The sequence below is a fragment of the Sturnira hondurensis genome, unplaced genomic scaffold (genome assembly GCF_014824575.4).
Source record: "Sturnira hondurensis isolate 20B ecotype Veracruz unplaced genomic scaffold, ASM1482457v3 Scaffold0022017, whole genome shotgun sequence".
NCBI classification, from domain to species: domain Eukaryota; kingdom Metazoa; phylum Chordata; class Mammalia; order Chiroptera; family Phyllostomidae; genus Sturnira; species Sturnira hondurensis.
This window is the reverse complement of record NW_028094648.1, coordinates 4,797,911-4,816,419: the sequence shown is the minus strand read 5'-3', so window position 1 is coordinate 4,816,419 and position 18,509 is coordinate 4,797,911. Positions and strand designations below refer to the sequence as shown.

The window sequence follows — 18,509 nt, the reverse complement described above, 5'->3', positions numbered from 1 at the left end:
TGTTTATTCAATATCATATTGTACTATAGTTCAGATTAAATCTAGGACAATTAGGCAAGAAAAATAAATATAAACCATCAGTTTTGCCAAAGAAAAAGTAAAACTATCTCTGTTTGCAGATGCCACGATCTTATATGTAGGAAACCCTAAAAAATCCATGAAAAGAACTATTGGACTAATAAGCAAGGGCAGTCAAGGTTGCAGGATACAAGATGAGAGTTGTGGTATTTCGGTGATATTTCTGCACACTAGGAATGAACAATCCAAAAATGAACATAGGAAAATGACTTCATTTGCAATAGCATCAAAAGGAATAAACTACTTAGGAATAAATTTAACAAATGAATGTAAGGCTTATACCCCAGAAATGACAAAATATCACTGAAAGGAGTTAAAGAAGCACAGTGATGACACCAACATTCATTACAGTGTCACTTACAATAGCTGGGATTTGGGGGCAGCCCTGATGCCCATCGGTAGATGAGTGGATGGGGGAGCTGGGGTGAATTTACGCAGTGGAATACCACTTGGCCATAAAAAAGAGGGGAGTCTTGCCTTTTATGATGGCTTGGATGGACCTGGAGAATGTTATGCTGGGTGAAGTGAGCCAGTCAGAGAAGGACAGATACCATGTGGTTTCACTTACATGTGAAAATGAGCAAAATAATGAGCAAAATGAGCAAAACCTAATGAGCAAAATAAACAGACAGACAAAATAGAAACAGACTCGTAGATAGAGACAACAGACTGAAAGCTGTGAGAGGAAATGTGGGTTGGGTGGCTGGGTGAACAAAGTGAGGGGATTGAGCAAAATAAAAGGGGATCGTGAACACAGGTGAACACAGTCTGGTGGCTGCAGGAGGAATGGGGTCGGGGATGTGAAAGGGGTAAAGGGGGATAAACAGAGGGGCTTGACTTTGGATGGCGGACACATGGGGCTGTGTATGAGTGATGTATTGTGGAATTGTGCACTCGAAACCTGTATTTTATTAACCAGTGTCACCCCAATAAATACGTTACTTAAGCATATACTCAAAAATAAAAGGAATTTAAGAAGTTCTAAACAGATGGAAAGACATCCCATATTTATGGATAAGAAAATGTAATGTGAAGATGGCAGTACTCCCCAAACTGACGTACAGATTCATTGCAATCCCTAACAAAATTTACCTGCCTTTTCGGTAGAAGTTGACAAGAGGCTCCTAAAATTCATATGGCAATGCAAGGGACCCAGAATAGCTGGAGCAATCTTGAAGGGCTCACACGTTCTGAGTTAACAACTTGCTACACAAGTACAGTCATCGACACAATATGGTACTGGCCATGCAGATCAATGGGGTTGAGAGAGTCCAGAAATAAAGCCATGTATGTTGTGGTCAGATGATTTTTAGTAACAGAACTGGAACCAGTGGTGCTGGGACAATGGACAGCCACGTGCAAGAGAATAAATTTGGACCCTTTCTTTATACCGGTCACAACAGCGACTCCAAATGGGTAGCAGATCTAAATGGAAAATGGAAAATTATGAAACTCTTGAGAAAACAAGGAAGTAAGTCCATAACCTTGGATTAGGCAATGATTTCTTAGGTATCAAAAAGCATAAGTGGAAAAAGAAAAATCGATAAATGGGTCTTCACCAAAAATAAATTTTTTGGAAGTTGTTTTGGAAGGTGATCTGATTTTGGGTGGCGGGCACACAATACAATGCACAGGTCACGTGTCACAGAGATACACACTTGAAACCGGTACTGGCCAATGTCACTCTAGTAAATTTAATGAAAAAATAACCTTTGTGCTGTAAGTAATACCATCAAGAAAGTGAAGAGACAATTCTCAGAATGGAAGAAAACGTTTTTGTAACACCTGATAAGACTGTATTCAGAATAAATAAGTACTCTTATAACAATATAAAAAGACCAAACAAAAGAGCAGTTTTTTAAATGAGCAAAGGATCTGTATAGACGTTTCTCCAGAGATATAAAAATGTCCATTAGCACACTTGCTCAGCTTCATGAGCCATCAAAGAAATGCACATCAAAGCCACAGTGAGATACCACATCACACCCATTAGGAAGGCTGTACTGTAAAAGGGACAATAACAAGCACTGGTGAGAAGATGGAGAAATCGGAACCCTCAAGCCTTGCTGGTGGCAGTGGAAATGGTGCAGCTGCCTCGGAAAACAGTTTGACAGTTCCTCAAAACAGTAAACAGAGTTACCACGTGACCCAGCAATTCAACTCCTAGACGTGAACCCAAAAGAAATGAAAGCATGTGTTCACTCCAAGACTTGTACTGAAATGTTCATAGCAGCATTATTCATAATCGCTAAAGAGTTGAAAGAATCCAAATGTCCATCAAGAGATGTTATTTGGGAACAAAAACTGATGAAATACCGACCCATGTTATGACATGAATAAACTTCGAAAACATTTTGCTAATTGAAAGATGCCGGTTAAAAATGACCACTGATTGTGTGATTCCATTCATACAAATACCAAATAGGCGTGCTCACGGAGACAGAAGGATCCATGGTTGCCAGGCACGAGGCAGGGTAAAGGTGACTGTTAATGGCTATGGGGTTTCTTTTGGGGGTGATAAAAACCTTCTCAGCTTAGGTGGGGCTGATGGCCACATACTCTTTGAATAAACTAAAAATCACTGAACTTTTAAAAGGCTGAATTTTATGGTATGTGAATCTCAATGAAGACTTTTTAAAGAGGGAACGAAGGTGGCATTGAAAAGGTCACGTCTGGCTGAGGCGATAAGTTCACATTGGCAGGGAAGCGTAGGGGTTTCTTTTTCTCCCCTAAGACCCTAAAATAGGAGTTTGAAATTTGGGATGGAACAAGGGGATCACGTTGAAGTAGGACTTCGTAGCAGAGCAGGGCAGGCTAGTTCAGAAGGGCCAACAGCTGCTCCTGTTTGCTTGAGGTTTTGAGCCCCTGTGGGGTGGGGTGGGGATGGGGACTTGGTGGGGGAGAGGATATGGGGAAAGAGACTCAGGCCATGTTCAAAACCACCTACCTAAACTATCTGGCTCTGGGTGACCCCATGCACGCCACCACCCCCAAAAGCTACTATAAATCCTGCTGTCTGCTTACATGATACACTTATCCAGCGGACACACACAGATACACATCAATGTTAAAGGTTTAAAGTAATTCTTAGTCCTGCTCTACTACCTTCACTTTACAGATGGGGAAACTGAGGCACAACTAGATCACAGTGGCGTTAGTGTTAGAGGTGTGACTAGTCCGCTGATTTTGCACATGGTAACCCTTTTATCTGGAGCAACCCCATCCCCCATTCTTACGTTCATCCTTCGTTCTTTTGTACAAATGTGCCTTCCTCAGGAGGGCATGCTTTCTCTGACCCCCAGCCTGGTGAGGCCTGCCGCCATTGCTCTCAGTGTCCTTTTCCTCTCCCGAAGGATAGGCCTGAGTAACTGGCCTTTCACTGCTATTCTAGCCTCTAGAATGGTGCCTGGCGCGCAGCAGGCATTCGTTTATTATTTGTTTAATGAATGAGTATATGAATACTATTCTTTTTACCACTGGACTCTTCGCATTGGACAAGTCGTTGTACGTCTGATTTATCCTTCACCTTCTCACTGTGGGGAAGAGTATCACTGTGCCTCTGACCTGCTGGAAAAGGTAAATTGCACAGCTGGTGTAATGAAACAGGGTATCACCATTGAACCGAGAGTGAAGCTCAGTTCATTGCTCCCTGATTACTGGCACGTGCCTTAGGTCACTGGGCCTTCTGCTTTGCAGAAGATGAAGTGAGGAAAGACTGACTTTACTTGGTCATTTATCCTCTACCCATAGGAACTTGGCACGTGCTGAAATTGAACAGGGATGAGAAAAGAGATACAAAAACCATTAAATGAATAAAAATTGGGTACAAAGCAGAGGAATTAATAAAACTGGGCTGAATAAGTCTAGGGAGAAGGAAAGTTGATGAATCGGTTACAGCAGTTATTGGAGATACAACTTGTGGGAGAGAACAGATTGGGGGCCGGGATCCTCTTTTAAATGCAGTACTTTCACTCATGAGCTGTGTGCCCTCTGCCAAGCCAGCGCCTTTATCTGTTATGTGGATATGCTGTCTCCCAGGATTATTATGAGGACAAAAAATGCATGGGCATTATATTATTGGCTCTAAGATAGCATTTTACAAATACAGGGTGATATTACTACTGAGATAAAGAGGAGGTTAATAACTACTGTACTTTGCCATGTATAATGTGCACTTTGTCGCCCAAATTTTTGAGGGAAAAATAAGGGTGTCCATTACACATGGGTATAACAAGTACACGCCATGGGCATCATAATCCATGTATAATGTGCACAAAAACTTGGGTGCACATTATACACAGCAAAGTACAGTAGTTTTTTACTTCCAGAGCATAGACCAAGACCCAGCTGATGGATAAAAATGTGTATGAAAAGATCTTTCTCTGGGGTGGGGGGGCAACTGAGGCCTGGGAGAGTTGGTGTGAAGCCCCCAGAGTCCCTCCTGATTGCTCGTCCTATGTGATGCAGGCATAGGCCTGGAGGCTGGAGTAGATGAACCTTGGACTCCCAGTTCTAAGTGTCTGTGTTTTAAGATTCTAAACTTTTCTCCTCTTCCTTGAGCTTTTTATGATGCACCCTGTTTCTACTGTAATTATACTAGGTAATTGGGTACTCTATGGCCTCGGGGGTACCATATAAGTTCACAGAATACTCAAGTTGGGGACGAGACGCCAAGATGCCACACAAAATATAATCTGACTCCAGTCTCTTCCAGCAATTCTAGTTTGTTTGATGAGGCTGGTTAATTGCTGTTCAGCATTTCATTTGAATGAGACTCACGGATCTGTTTAGGAAGAAAACTGCTGATCAATTTCAGTTGCCCCTGTTGTCATGGAAACAAGCTGCAATGGGACTATAATTATATTTCCTTATTCCTGATGTGAATCCCTAATCATTGCTATGATAATTACCCAATATCTATGGCCCCAAATTACATGTTACTTATCCAAAAAAAAAAAAAAAAGACAAAGAATAAGGAGGAGGAGGGGGACTGACCTGAGACACGTGTTAACTATGCAGCTGCCAGAAGCTTCTCCTCTTTTGGGTGGGGAGAATTTCCCTAATTTATAGGCTCTAAGGTTAGATGTCAGTGAGTCTTAGAATTTGCCCAGTACCTGGACTAGTAGCTAGAAGGCTGTTTCAGGGAGGAAGATTTCAGCTATAACAGAAAACACAACTAGTATCTTCAACACAGTTCCAGGTGTCACATGCAGATGACAAAAAACAGTGACAAAAAGGGGACTGTTCCTGTCTTGTGTCATGGTTTGTGAGAGAGGAGAACTTTCCAAGGAACGCCTCCCCAGTTTTGCTCCCCAGTTTTGCATTGTTCCTCTCACACCAGGCCCTGCTGCAGACATTAGTTCCAGATAAGAGAACTTAAAATGGACATGGCTCTCCTCGACTCCTCCCTGCTCTCCTTAGCACTAAGTGTGTTGTGGGTGAAGGATGGAATAGCGTGACCACAGGGCTCACTTCGTTCATTTTGCTTTGCTTCTCACCTTCTCTCTGCTGTGCCCTTCGGTACCCTGAGCTCTAGGCCACAGGCCACCAAGCACCCTGTCTGACCTCAAGCACATCTGTGGATAAGCATGGGCTTGGACGCTGGATCTGGGCTTGGGCATCCCAGTAGCCTGGAGTGTGGCACCCTTTGCTCTCAGGCAGCATCACATGCCACCAGGGAAGAGGGGAAACCTCTTGAAAGAGAAGTAGAATCAGAACACCAGAGAGCTGCCTCCTAGTTGTCCATCAAATGGGCTAGCTTGGAAAGGAGAATCAAGGCACAGTTCCCAAAGCACAGTGTGATGGCCATTTGGGGTAAATGAGCTGTTAGCATCTGGGTCCCCTTCTCGACAGCACCCAAATTTCCTTTCAGGGAGTCAAGCTTGTCTTGCTGTATCTACCGCTGATAGGACATAGTACCAGCTTCCTATGACAGATGCCAAAAGGGCCACTCCCTGTCCCACTACAGCCTGGCGTGAGCACATGACCTAGCCTAACTAATCAGTCTCTCCCTCCTGGGCTTTGACTTGGCAGGTGGATCGAGAAGGTAAGGGAAATAACTAGGAGAGCCTTCTGGAACCAGGCTCTTCCTGCCCCGTGACAATTGACGGGGGACCTGATGCCTAGGCTGCTAGAGGTCTCTTCAGTCCTGCCTTTCCCCAAGCCTCATCACTAGCTTCTCCTCCAGTAAATTTTCTTTTGGTTGAGTTAGACATAGTTTCTGTTGCTTGTGGCAAAGAACTGTAACTGAGATAGAATGAAACCAGGAAAACTTGGTGAGAGGGAGGTTTGAAATAGAAGGTGTGAAGCAAAGCCTGGAGCAATTCCCTGGTTTGAGTTGAAAAGAAAGTTCAGAAGGAGCCTTTAAAAGAGACATGCGGAACATCCTCCTGAATTGCCCATCCGCTGGCTTCTTGGACCTTTCCACAGTGGCGTCCTGTGTAGGCCTCCCCTCCCAGAAAGAGGCCCATGACCTGAGCATATTCTCCTTCCTCCTCTCCATGTTTGCATCATGCTTTGCTTTTCCTCAGAGACCTCTCCACGGGGAACCCAGCTAACAAACTACCTACCCTGCAATATTAATCATTTACTCATCCATTGAAAAAGTTTACTCACAAATTTGATCATATAAAGCACTTTGTGAAAAACAAAGATGTGAGCCCTGCCATCATGCAACTCGTAGAACTGCAGTGGAGATAAGATGCCGTAATTATTAGAATCATGTCTCTTTACAATACCAAGAGCACTTTTATTGCCCCTCTCATTTAAGGCATGATTATAGTAAGCATAACATGAAACAGCAAGAGATGCATGCGTAAGGCTCTCAGTGAAATAAGAGACCCTTTTCTTTTTCTTTTAATTGTTGTTCGGTTACAGTTGTCTCCTTCCCCCCTGTTGCTCTCAAAGACAATCCCCACCCCATTGTCCTTGTCCACTCATCCTTGGTACATGACCCCTTTCTCCCAAGAAAGCAGGAAAGGCTGTGTGGAGCTGATAAGTATGAGCTGGACCATGAAGAGTGAGTAGGACCTGAACTGAGAGATTGGCCTCAGGCTGTCCCTGGACAGGAAGAGCCAAGAGAGCCCAGAGAGGACATTTGGGGAACTGAGTGGTTGTTTGAAGCAGGCTAACGTTTGATAACAATGGGTAAGACCTACATAAGCACTTACACTGCTCATTGAACCTCCCAAAAAGCTCCATGAGGTAGGTTCTCTTGCCATCCTCATTCACAAATGAGGAACCAAGACCTGTCCAGAGAGTTTAGGGCCCCACCATGAAGAGCCTTAAATATTAAGCAACTATTGCAGCTTCATCTGGTAGGATTTTGGCAAAAGGGAACTCGTGGAGGTTTCTGAGCTAGCAAATTAGCTGCTTTAAGATTAACAGGTGGCAGAAAACTGTACTTGAACAAGAATTAAATAATAAAAAATAATTAAAATAAAATTTTACAGAAAAAGATTAACAGGTGGTTAGAGAGAGAAGTGGAGAAGACTTCAGTTGGACATCATCCACAGGTGTCAGTCCTCATACAGGAAGGAGGCTGGAGGTCGAAACCCAGGCGACAGGGACAATGGCACACTCCCTGGCCCTCCACTGCCCTCAGCAGCCCCTCCACTTTCCCTGAGGTTTCTCACTCACATCTTCCTATGTGTTAAGAACACATAGGGCTTCTACTGCCTCCCTGGTTCAGGGATCAGAGCACGGTGCCAGCAACTTACTCTCTGTGGTCTAGGAAAACAAAAGGCTCATCACACCACACTTGCAGTGTTTGTATAAGTCTTAAATGCTTTCAACATAAAAAATAATAATGAAAATAAAAACCTCTTCTGAGCAAAGCATTAAAAAGTGTGGCCTTTATATTGCTTTTGGCAAGGTCATCAGCATCGTAATCCAGTCTATGACATCTGTCCAGAAAGTATCCAGCCATGTAACATGAAAAATAGAGACATTTATTAAAGAAGGTGCAAGATACAAGAAACACTGTACATAGGACAATGACATCTCAGTCCCCTTCAAAGTTAGGTACCTTGGGACCTCACACAGTTCTCCCAGTGTCTGTTCCATTGTTCAAAATGCTGCAAAATTCTTTGCTGTTATTGCCATCAGCTGCCCCCTCATATTTTCCTGAATCTTGTCAATTGTCTGAAATCTCTCCCCTTTCAAAGGTGATTTTAGTTTTGGGGAAAGCCAGAAGTCACAGGGCACCAAATCCAGGCTGTAGAGTGTCTGAATCACCTGGATGATTTGATGTTTCTCAAAAAAACTCTGCATAAGACGTGATACATAAGTAGGCATGTTGTCGTAATAAAGCTGCCGTTCACCAGTTACCCATAACTGTAGCCATTTTTGTCATACGACATCTCTCAACTGATGAAGAACAGTGAGATAGTACTCCTTACTAATTGTTTGGCCTGGAAGGGCATGCTAGTGATGGATAATACCTTCCAAATCAAAGAACACAGTTAACATGGTCTCGATCTTGATGTGACTTTGCCACACCTTCTTTGGGCATGGTGAACCAGGAGACTTGTATTGGGATGACTGGGCATTTATTTCTGGATCACAGCCATAGACCAACAATTCATATCTGCTTATGATCTTGAGGAAACCTGGTTCATTGGTAACGGTTTGAATCAAGTCATTAGCAACTGCAGCAAAATGTTCCTTCTGCTCTGGTAGCAGAAGCCACAAACAGACTTTGCTGTGACATGTTTCATGCCAAGATCCTGTGTCAAAATCTGAGACACAGTAGTTTTGGGGATCTTCTCATTCTCACACTGTCAGTCGTCAATCTTTGTTGATTGCAGCCCATTCACGTTCAACGTTCTCAGGTGTTCTGCTTGGTGCAGGCCTTCCAGAACATGGGTTACTTTCAACAGATTCTCAACCATCTTTGAAGCGTCTGTGCCACACTTTTATTTGTGTTGCCACTCACTGCATCATCCCTGAAAGCCTCTGAATCACCCAAATAGTTTCTGCAGAGGAATGTTCAAGCTTAATGCAAAATTTGATGCGTATTCGTTGCTCTACTTGCTCAGTCATTTTGAATGTGACAGCCACACAGTACATGTGTTCACTCAATGGCATCTACTGCCCCTCTGACTAGTACAGTGAAGTCGTCATTGTTCACTCATGTGCATCCCATTCCACTGTCTTTGGCTGCCTGGTTACATTGATGTTGCACAGACTGTTCTCATTGTATTGACAATGGCTGGCTTTTCTGGACAGACCTTGTAGGTATTAGAGTACAGTGGGGTAACCTGTCCAGGCCTCAGCTGACTTTTCTGAAATTATTCACAACTTTTAAGGCCATTCAAAACAACCCTGCATTTTGGTCTATGTGCTCTCACAGTGTGCCCACATATACCATACCATGTTATTGATTAAGCAGCTTCTTAGCACTTCTAGGCAGAATTGTGACAGTCAGTGCAGCTGCCTTTGGATACGGGAGAGGGAAGGAGGTGGAGTGGGGGAGAAGCAGTAGCATCTCTTTCCTCCTGTCCTTCCAATGCCATGATGACTCAGGTGCCAGGGCTTGAATGTAATACAATGTAGAACCCCTGAGCCACTCCACGTCAGTCTTAGTGCTCACAGAAGACACCTTCTCTTAGAATTAGAGGCCTCTGGTCTCCAGTGAATAGGTCCTGTTCATGGTGTTTAAGCCTCCTGTGGTGGGAGGGGTCGAGATGGAACCCGGGGGCTGCTGCCCTGTGAATCATACAATAGGATCAGCTTTTCAAGCATTGCCCCTCAAAATTTCCCATGACTTCAGGCAAACACAAAGGAATTCTCTTCCTCTTCTCCATCTCTCTTCTTCTCATTTTCCTCTACCCCCCTCCTCCTTTTCTTCATTCCCTTCCTCCCCATTCTCCTTTTCCTTCTCTTGTGGTGTAGACTCAACTCATCTTTTTGGATAGTCACAGTTTAATTTGGGTAGAGGGTATGGAAGTGAGGTCAGATCTTTGGTGTGAAATGAGGACTTATGGGGCACATACTTACTGTGCATGTAGTGTGCAGTGTACTGTAGTGTGGCGTAGACTCTTATAGGCATGTCTCTGCCTAGTTTTGAGTCATCATGCTACATTCATGCATTTTTAAAATCTTGATTAACACACCAGTGTTCACAGCAGCATTGTTCATAATAGTCAAAAGACAGAAACAATTCAAATGCCCCTCAACAGATGAATGCATAAATGAAATGTGCTATATACATGCAATGGAATATTATTCAGCCTTAAAAAGGAATCAAATTCTGACACATGCTACCACATGGATGAACCTCGAGAGTATTATGCTAAGTGAAATAAGTCAGACACAAAAGGAGAATTATTACATGGTTTCACTTATATGAGGTACATGGAATAGTCACATTCATAAAGATAGAAAGGAGAATAGTGATTACCAGGGGCTGGGGGAGGGAGGATGAAGAGTTATTTTTGAGTGCATGTGGAATTTCAGTTTGGGGGTGACAGATGGTGGAAATACTTGTATAACAATATGAATGTACCTAATGGTGGTAAACTGTACACTTAAAAATAATTAAAATGGTAAATTTTATGTTAGGTATAGTTTACCACAATAAAAACATCTCAGTCACTATTATGTAAATATGAAAAAAAGTCATGGATGCTGGAATCCTATTTGGCATTGACAGAGTTGGTGTTTAAGCAGTAACATTGGTTTGCCTTCTTTTGTATAAGATTTGTAGTTTGTGTGAACTGGGACTCTCAATGTCACCGCCTTGTCATGGTCCAGCAGCCGCTGTTCACATAACATTTTTGTTCCCAAGAAATCACACGTCTGTGAGCGCTGTTAAAATGGAAGACTCTGTCGGCTGTGAGTGTGGAGCCTGATTCTGGTTTGAGTTCTACCTTGATCAAGTCTCTCTTCACCTTCCTGGCCCTCGTCTTCACCTGTAAGGGTTCAAGTCTTGGACTCCATGATGACAGAGAGCCCACAGAGTTGGCAGTGACACCGGCTGTGTGACAACTGTCATCTGTTGTAGGAGATGCTGCTCTGGACTAGCATCTCTCCCTCCTGTGCCGGTTGCCTTGCAGACACCTACTAGGGGCTTGGAGATCAGCGACCTGGGCCCCAGGCACAGTCGTGGACGCGTGTGGTCCGGAGGAATCGAGGGCAGGCTCAAAGTGGGCCAGGAGCTCAGCAGTTGCAATCCTACCTTGTTTTTGAAGGATTTTTGAGTGTGAAAGAACAAATGATGTTGCCTATTAAGATCCTTTGCACTACACCATTCCCTTAACCTCAGTCTGACCTCATTTAGAAAATAGCATAGCCCAAAGCCTGTGGGATGATGATAACAAAGGAAATAAGAAAGATGTGAGTTTTGTCGGAAACACTGACGAGTTTGCTTTTGTCATGTTGTGTTTTGAGAGACCATGAAACAGTCAGGTAATGGGGTCCAGTGTGTAGCTGGAGACCCCTGGGAAAGGAAAGACTGTAGTTGGCTGTCAGATAGACTGTTACTAAAAGTCACTGTGAAAGCCAGAGAGTTGCCTCTGGCTGTTGGACTATCTGCGCCTTTGGAAAGGCAACCACAGGAGTAGGCGAGGAGTTGAGGGGAGACACCCAAGGCTGGTCTCTTTGGGCTCAGTAGAGACCTCTGGTTAGATGTTTGGAATCCGAACCTCTCTGCCGATAACAGTAACATCAGTGACAACATCAGCACGGCCAGGACAAGGATGTAGAAACGAAAGTTGCAAGAGCTTTACTGCGCTCCCTTCTGTCCGTAAGTTTCCGGGAACTCCTGCTGCCTGCACTCCAAGTCTGAAGGGACCATTTTTCTGGCCTCCGTAAGTCATGCCTGTGGTTCTACTCTCAGTTTATGAAACAGCTCCTCAGAGACCAGTGTTGTTCTCAGTTTCCCAAGTGGGCCTCTTCTTCTTCTTCCAGAGTTTGCTTTCACTGTGTATGCTTGCATTTGACTTCAGATCTTAGTTAAATTAAAATGACTATTCATGGACTGTATCAACAACCCTCTGGTTAGAAGTTAAAAATCTGGGGGATTTTAGAGGTCTTTATATGTCTGTTCCTATGATCAAGAGGCTGCTCTGTGTTCTCAGCGTCAAGAGAGAAGGTTCCCATGCAGCTGGGCCTGGTTCTCCCGCGTGCGCACGTCGAGCCTGAGGGAGGGCCGCGGCCCTGAGGCTCCGAGGCCCCTCGCCTCTTGGCTCCCTCGTAGTAGAAAGAAGAGGGAGGATAGGCCTGCTTTGTAGTCGACTGTGAAAGAGCTTTAAATGTCAAGAATAAAGAAGTCCAGATGAACTCTGCCAAGGTACAATTTGTGGTGCCTTACCCCTTCACCTCCCAATCACGTAATCCGCAGTTCCCAGTTGGTTAAGGACAGGGAGTCCGCCAAGTTCTTCGTTCATGAGAACATAGTTTCACACTGAGGTCTCTACGTGTGGACTATCCAGTTTCAGTTCCAGCCCTGCCTCAAACTCTGGAACTTCAGGCAATGTTTCTACCCACTCTTCATCTCAGCTTTCCCTTCAGAGAATAGGAAGTAAACTATGTTGTAGGGCTGTTTGGAGCCAGAACTGTAACCATGATTACAAAAAAAATTTACAAGTTGACAAGCCTCTAATGTTGATTTGCATTTTGGAAACTGGATTTTTCTGAAGAGAAAGAAAAACTTTTCTTTTTTTAGAGATTGTTCATTCCTGTAATTAATAAACCAATAACTACACTCCTCTACTCTTTCTTCTTAAAATGGGACAAAAAACAGATCTAAGGAGAAAAAAGCACAAATGTTTTGGGTCACTTTGCAAAGTAATCTTCTTAAGAGCAATGGCCCTAGGGACAGGCATGTTCTAATGTGTAGATACTTTATAAATGCCAAAAAGTTATTTAATTCCTTTCACTTAGGGCTGCAATGAAGTTGCTTGGAGCACGTCAGTGCTCCCACCAAGAAGAACTGGAAAAAATGGGTAGAATATGAAAGACATCTGTTTGAAAGCATCAGATTGCTGCTGGGGAACCAGACTTGAGCAATGAAATCCTGGAGAGAAAGGAAGTCCATTGCGGTGAACCCAACTGCATATTGCTTCTATCCTGTGGGCGTTAGTTGACTCTGGCTGTGGGACAAGAGACCAAAAAGGCTGGGGGTGGCTGTCAAGGGGTGGAGAGGGCAGCAGGGCTGCAGGCCTTCTCATGGGGCCGGCAACACAAAAGTTAGAGGTAGAGGTGGCCCCGGCAAGTAGCACTTGAGACACTAAAATCACCAAGAGAAGAGAAGACCAGAAGAATGAACATAAACCTAGACAACGACTTTTGGAGGACATTTGTTGATAAAGCAGCATGGGTTAGCTGAAAGGTTTTGGGCAGTCAGCGGTACTGGAAAGACAAAAGGTGGGCTTTGGGGCCCACCAAGGAGGAGGACCTCAGGAAATAACCCAGGTTCTTAGCTGAAACTCCGGGAGACCTACACCCTAGAAGAGGGGACAAAGCAGAGGTCGTCTGAGCCTTACAGGATTGCTAACCAGCCTCAGTGATTTGTTCAGTCCCCCATTGGGTTGAGGCCATTGGGTTGAGGTCAGTTAGAGAAGCCAGTAAGTCCTCTCTGGGAGGAGAAAACAATCCAGCCTCTGCAATTTTTCATGCATGAGGTAGAGAATTCATTAAAAACTTTCTAGGCAGCTAAGGAGGAGAGTACTAGGAAAACAAGGTAGTGCAAATAGATCCAGAGGGCCCTAAGGTACTGCAGTTTCCGACAGAGACTCTTAAATAGTGGTGATTAATATCTTCCAAAAACAGCTAGCAAGACGGAGAATTTCACCAGAGAACTGGAATCTATTAAAAAGAATCAAGTGGAAATTTTATATCTGAAAAACACTACTGAAATTAAGAATTCAGTTGGTAGTTTTAACAGCAGGTTGCACACAACAAAAGGGAATTAATGAGCTGAAGACTAAGTTGGTAGAAAAATCCAGACTGAATCATACTAAGTGAGAAAGAATGACAGATACAGAAACTGGCACAGACGTATGGCTCGTGATGAAATGTTCTTACAATGAAGAATCAGAGGGGGAATAAAGGAAAAATGGGGCAGGAGCAGTATTCAAATAGGTAATGGCTGAGAATTTTCCAAAACTGATGAAAGACACCAAGTCACAGGTTTAAGAAGTGCTATATACCCCCACCTGAGTAAATCTGAAGAATTACACACCTACCCACAACTGCCGAAAAGCAATGAGAAAGAATAAAATCTTTAAATCAGCTATAAATAAAAGCTAGACTGTCTTTTCAAAGTAGCAGTAATATAATCTACAGAAATTCCATAGGCAACATCATAACTGACGGTAAGATAGTGAATGTTTTCTTGCTCATTTTGGGTACATAACAGTTTACCATCACCACTTCTACTCAGCTGTGTATGAAGGTCCAAGCTAATGCAATGTGGCCAATAAAAAAAAAACAAGATTAAAAATGAAGAAACAAAACTTTTCCTTAGTCACAGGCAACCTGATCATACAAATACAAAGAGATAAGAGTAGCCGTCTTAAAAAAAAAATCAAAGCTGGAGAACATAAACTACTAGGTACAGAGGATCGTTAACACGCTATAGTGTAATCTGGGACGTTGGCCTGGCTGGTGTAGCTCAGTGGATTGAGCGCGGGCCTGTGAAGCAATGGGGCACCGGACCTCAGACTAGTGATTACCAGAATAATGGTAGAGGATTTTTTTCTCTAAAAAAGAGCACAAGGAAACCTCTGGGGTGAAGCAAATAGCTATATTTTGTTTGATCTTTGTGGGGGTTACACAGTTGCATAGGTGTTTAAAATTTTATCAAGCTGTATAATTATGGTTTTAGCACTTTATTGAGTTATATCTCAAAAACTAGAAAAATAAAAATAAAGAGCATTCTATCCTAAAAAAAAAGCTCTACTAATTAAGATAGTATGGATAATTGCTAGAAGAAGAAGAAGAAGAAGCACACCAATACAAGTTGGCCAATGGGACAGGGGCCAGAAACAGATTCACACTGCAATCACAGTCACTTAATTTATGGCAAGCCACTCACTGCCTTTAAGCCTTAGTTTGTTTCCTCATCTATAAAGTAGGCTTCTTAGTGTATAGTCTTCTCATAGTCTATTAAGAGCATCACTCATGGGAAGGATGCCCTAAGACCTTCCACTACTTCGAGACACCGGATCTGAATTCAGTTTCTCACTCTGCCTAGCAGCAGCAGATTGGACGACTTAAGATAAAGTTGTTTACCCCCTGAGTTTCATCTGCAGCCAGATGTTGGTGATGAGACGGTGAAAGTAAAACTCAGCACAGTGTTTTCATAAAAGTGTAAGGGGTGTTGTTGTTGTTGTTGCCTAAAATCACAGCCAGGAGGCTCGCATCCAAGTTTTTTGTTTCTTAACCTCATGGGCCTTTTTTTTTTTAAAACCATACTGCCTGTAATTTGGCAAATTAGACTTGGTACTCAGTCTGCCCAACTCAGCCTAGACTTGGCTGGGCCTCGGCCCATTGCCTTTGGCACATGGTCACGGATGAAACCTCCTGGTGGTCACTGATACAACCTTTCTGGGGCGTGGAGAGGGAGAAGTGGTGCTCTGTAACCCCCGGGGGTGCTGCCTGTGTGCACTCCCCAGGGGAGGTGCCTCTCTTGCCTCAGGGAGTGCATGTGACTCCGCCTGCCCCCCCCCCCCCCCCCCACACNCCCCCCGCCCCCCCCCCCCCCCCGAACAACTTGGATGTGTCTTCCTTCCCAGAAATACGTTTGTTTCCCAAACCAGGTCAAACCAGTTGGCTTCTGTTGCTGCTTCTTCCTGCAGTTCAACCTGCCTGTACCTCCCTGGCAGGTAGAAGTCTGGACCTCTCTTAGTCCAAGCCTTCAACTGACATGTTTATTGTTTGGCACCTGCACCAGGAAGCCTGTCAGAATGGCCCTTTCTCCTATTTCCTGTCGAGTCTCGAGAGAGAGAGAGATTCTTTATTCCCATAGTCCCTATCAGCAATTTTACTTCTTGTTTTAGATGTATATATCTTCCTTCCAATTCAATTGTAATCCGAAAGAAGGAAACTCTTGCCTCACACTTCTAGGTCCAAATGTCACTTAAAAGGGGGTGGGTGACAAGACCTGCTGGGTTAGAACTGATGGTGACAGCTCTCAGGAGAAAGGCTCCCCGGTTAACAGTCCCACAGGGCCTCTGTCCTGGGTCCCCTACAGTTGCAGAACTGCCTGCGCTCTCAGCGAGTGGCTCAGACACACTGCGGTGGTGGAGACCTGCTCCCTCACTCCTGCGGGGCCCTTCCGTCTGCCGGGCCAGTTGGCTGACCTGCAGCAGAAAAGGACACGGTGCTGGGCGAGACTGGGGACGTGGGTGGAGCCCCCAAATCGGGAGGAACAGGAAACTAATTGCCAAAAGAAATTTTATCATCCTATTAAAACGAAGCACATGATTTGCATTCCAGGTCCTTCAACTATTCTATGGGAACCCGGGCGTTTTCTCATGAGAGTATTTTTATCCCTGATGGGGGAGCAGAAAGTGAGCAGACAGTTCAAGCAATGTCACAGGACAACATCCTGGGCAAAGTCAAAACTCTTCAGGTAAGACAGCTTGAGACTGGAAGGTTAGAGTCACAGAGGGGGCCTGGCTATGGAGGGAAGTGGGGAAAGTCCCCAGCTCGGCCGTGAGTGATGTTTGGGGAGGTCCAGGGAGAGCTCCTGGTGAGAATTGTTGCTTATTTGAACCTGAGTTAGTTCTCTGAGCCTTACATCCACCTGTGAGGGGGGCACTGACCACTGGAACCACCTTCATACCAGCCCCGCTCCTCTTCTCTCAGATTGTTCCCTCATTTTTAAGTGGACATCATGAGGACAAGTACCCACGACAAGCTCCATGGCTTGGACGGAAGGAAGGAGCTCCTGACCACTAAAGTGTTGCCGTGATCCCCAAGCACAGGCTGGCTATCAGGGAAGGGCTTGCACAGCAAGTGTTTGCTCTCCAGGACCCCCTGCTTGGACAGTGAACGGAGGCGTGGTTATAAATCTGCCCCCGCCCCGAGCCACCTAGGTTCAGAGGACTGCAAGGAAACTCTTAACCTCCCTCCGTCCCGGCTACAGACCTGGGCAGTGTTCCTACAAAAAAAATTGACTTGGGTGGTCACTCCTTAATAATGAAAATACAGTTGACCCTTGAGCAGCATGGGTTTGAACTGCACAGGTCCACTTACATGCAGATTTTTTCAGTGAATACTCTAAATATATTTTCTCTTCCTTAGGATTCTCTTAATAATGGTTTCTTTTCTCTAGAGTACTTTATCGTAAGAATACAGTATGTGATACGTAGAACATGCAAAATGCGTGTTAATCAGTTTACGTTATTGGTGAGGCTATTCTGGTCAACAGTAGGCTACTAGTAGTCAGGTTTTGAGAGAGTCAGAAGTTGTATGTGGATTTTCCGTTGCATGGGGGTTAGCACCCCTAACCCCTGCATTGTTCAAGGGTCAACTGTATAATAAAACAATTCTTCTCTAAATGTGATTCGGTCAGTCAGGATTCCAGGGAAAGCAAGGGAGTGAGGGCACCTGAGATCTGACTATGTAGGTTTGTTCGCTCAGTTGCTTGGGAGAACTTGCTCACCCAGCAGAAGTGCCTGAGCCGGCGCTTCTCTGAGAAAGGAGTGCCTGGAGGCGATCCAAATTAGGAACCGGGAACTCTGGTTCGATGGCTTCCATCTGTCTCTAGGCTCCAACAGTGAGTGAGCCAGTGAGTGAGCCAGTGAGTGAATGAGCGAAGGAACAGCTGCCTTGAGTAGGTACTGACGTGATGAAGGGTTATACTCAAATTTTTCTGTTTTTCTGAAATGTTTTCTTGTTTCTACTGAACGTTAGCTATGTATTTTGCGATCGGTATTTTGTCACACATTACACACACACACACACACACACACACACACACACACACACACTCAGCTGAACACAGCATATGGCAAGCAGGAAAATAGCCAACACCCTGGAACCGTACCCAAACTTGTCTGGATCTTGGTACCTACCGCCACCACTGCCCAAGGCCACAGTCCTGCCCTCAGAGCCAACCCAGGCATTTCCTTCACAGGCCAGCTTTTCCGACCCAGGTGGCTTCCTTGTGCTTGCTGGCTGTGCTCTTATCTATAGACTCAAGACAAAGCAAGCTGTCACTTCTCACAGGTTGAAAAATTACCCTTCCATCTTGAAATTTTTTGATTCCTGGAATATTATTCCTCAGAAGCTTTGAACCCCTGGCTTATAACATCTGCTTTCTAAGAGGCTTGACTTACAGATTTCAGTCCACGAAACAGCTGTGTTGTAGGAGGACTTCCTAGGGCTTCTTTAAAAATCTCTTAAGTGATACCTACTCTGTAACATCACAACACATGTCACTGCCACCCCAAGAGGTGGAGTTGGAGTGGTAAATGATG

At 44.4% G+C, this 18,509-nt stretch overlaps 1 protein-coding gene across 5 annotated transcripts in view; it reads left to right on the top strand.

The window, feature by feature from the left end:
- Positions 1–18,509, top strand: part of CRACD (capping protein inhibiting regulator of actin dynamics) — a 241,544-nt gene that overhangs the window by 199,697 nt on the left and 23,338 nt on the right. For 4 of the 5 annotated variants that reach the window (XM_037034085.1, XM_037034090.1, XM_037034087.1 and 1 more), the window contains one exon: positions 16,522–16,657. The exons of the other annotated variant lie outside the window; for it this stretch is intronic. In XM_037034085.1, the coding sequence (XP_036889980.1) occupies positions 16,522–16,657 (136 nt within the window). The remainder of the gene's footprint in view (positions 1–16,521; positions 16,658–18,509) is intronic. 5 annotated transcript variants of the gene reach the window in all.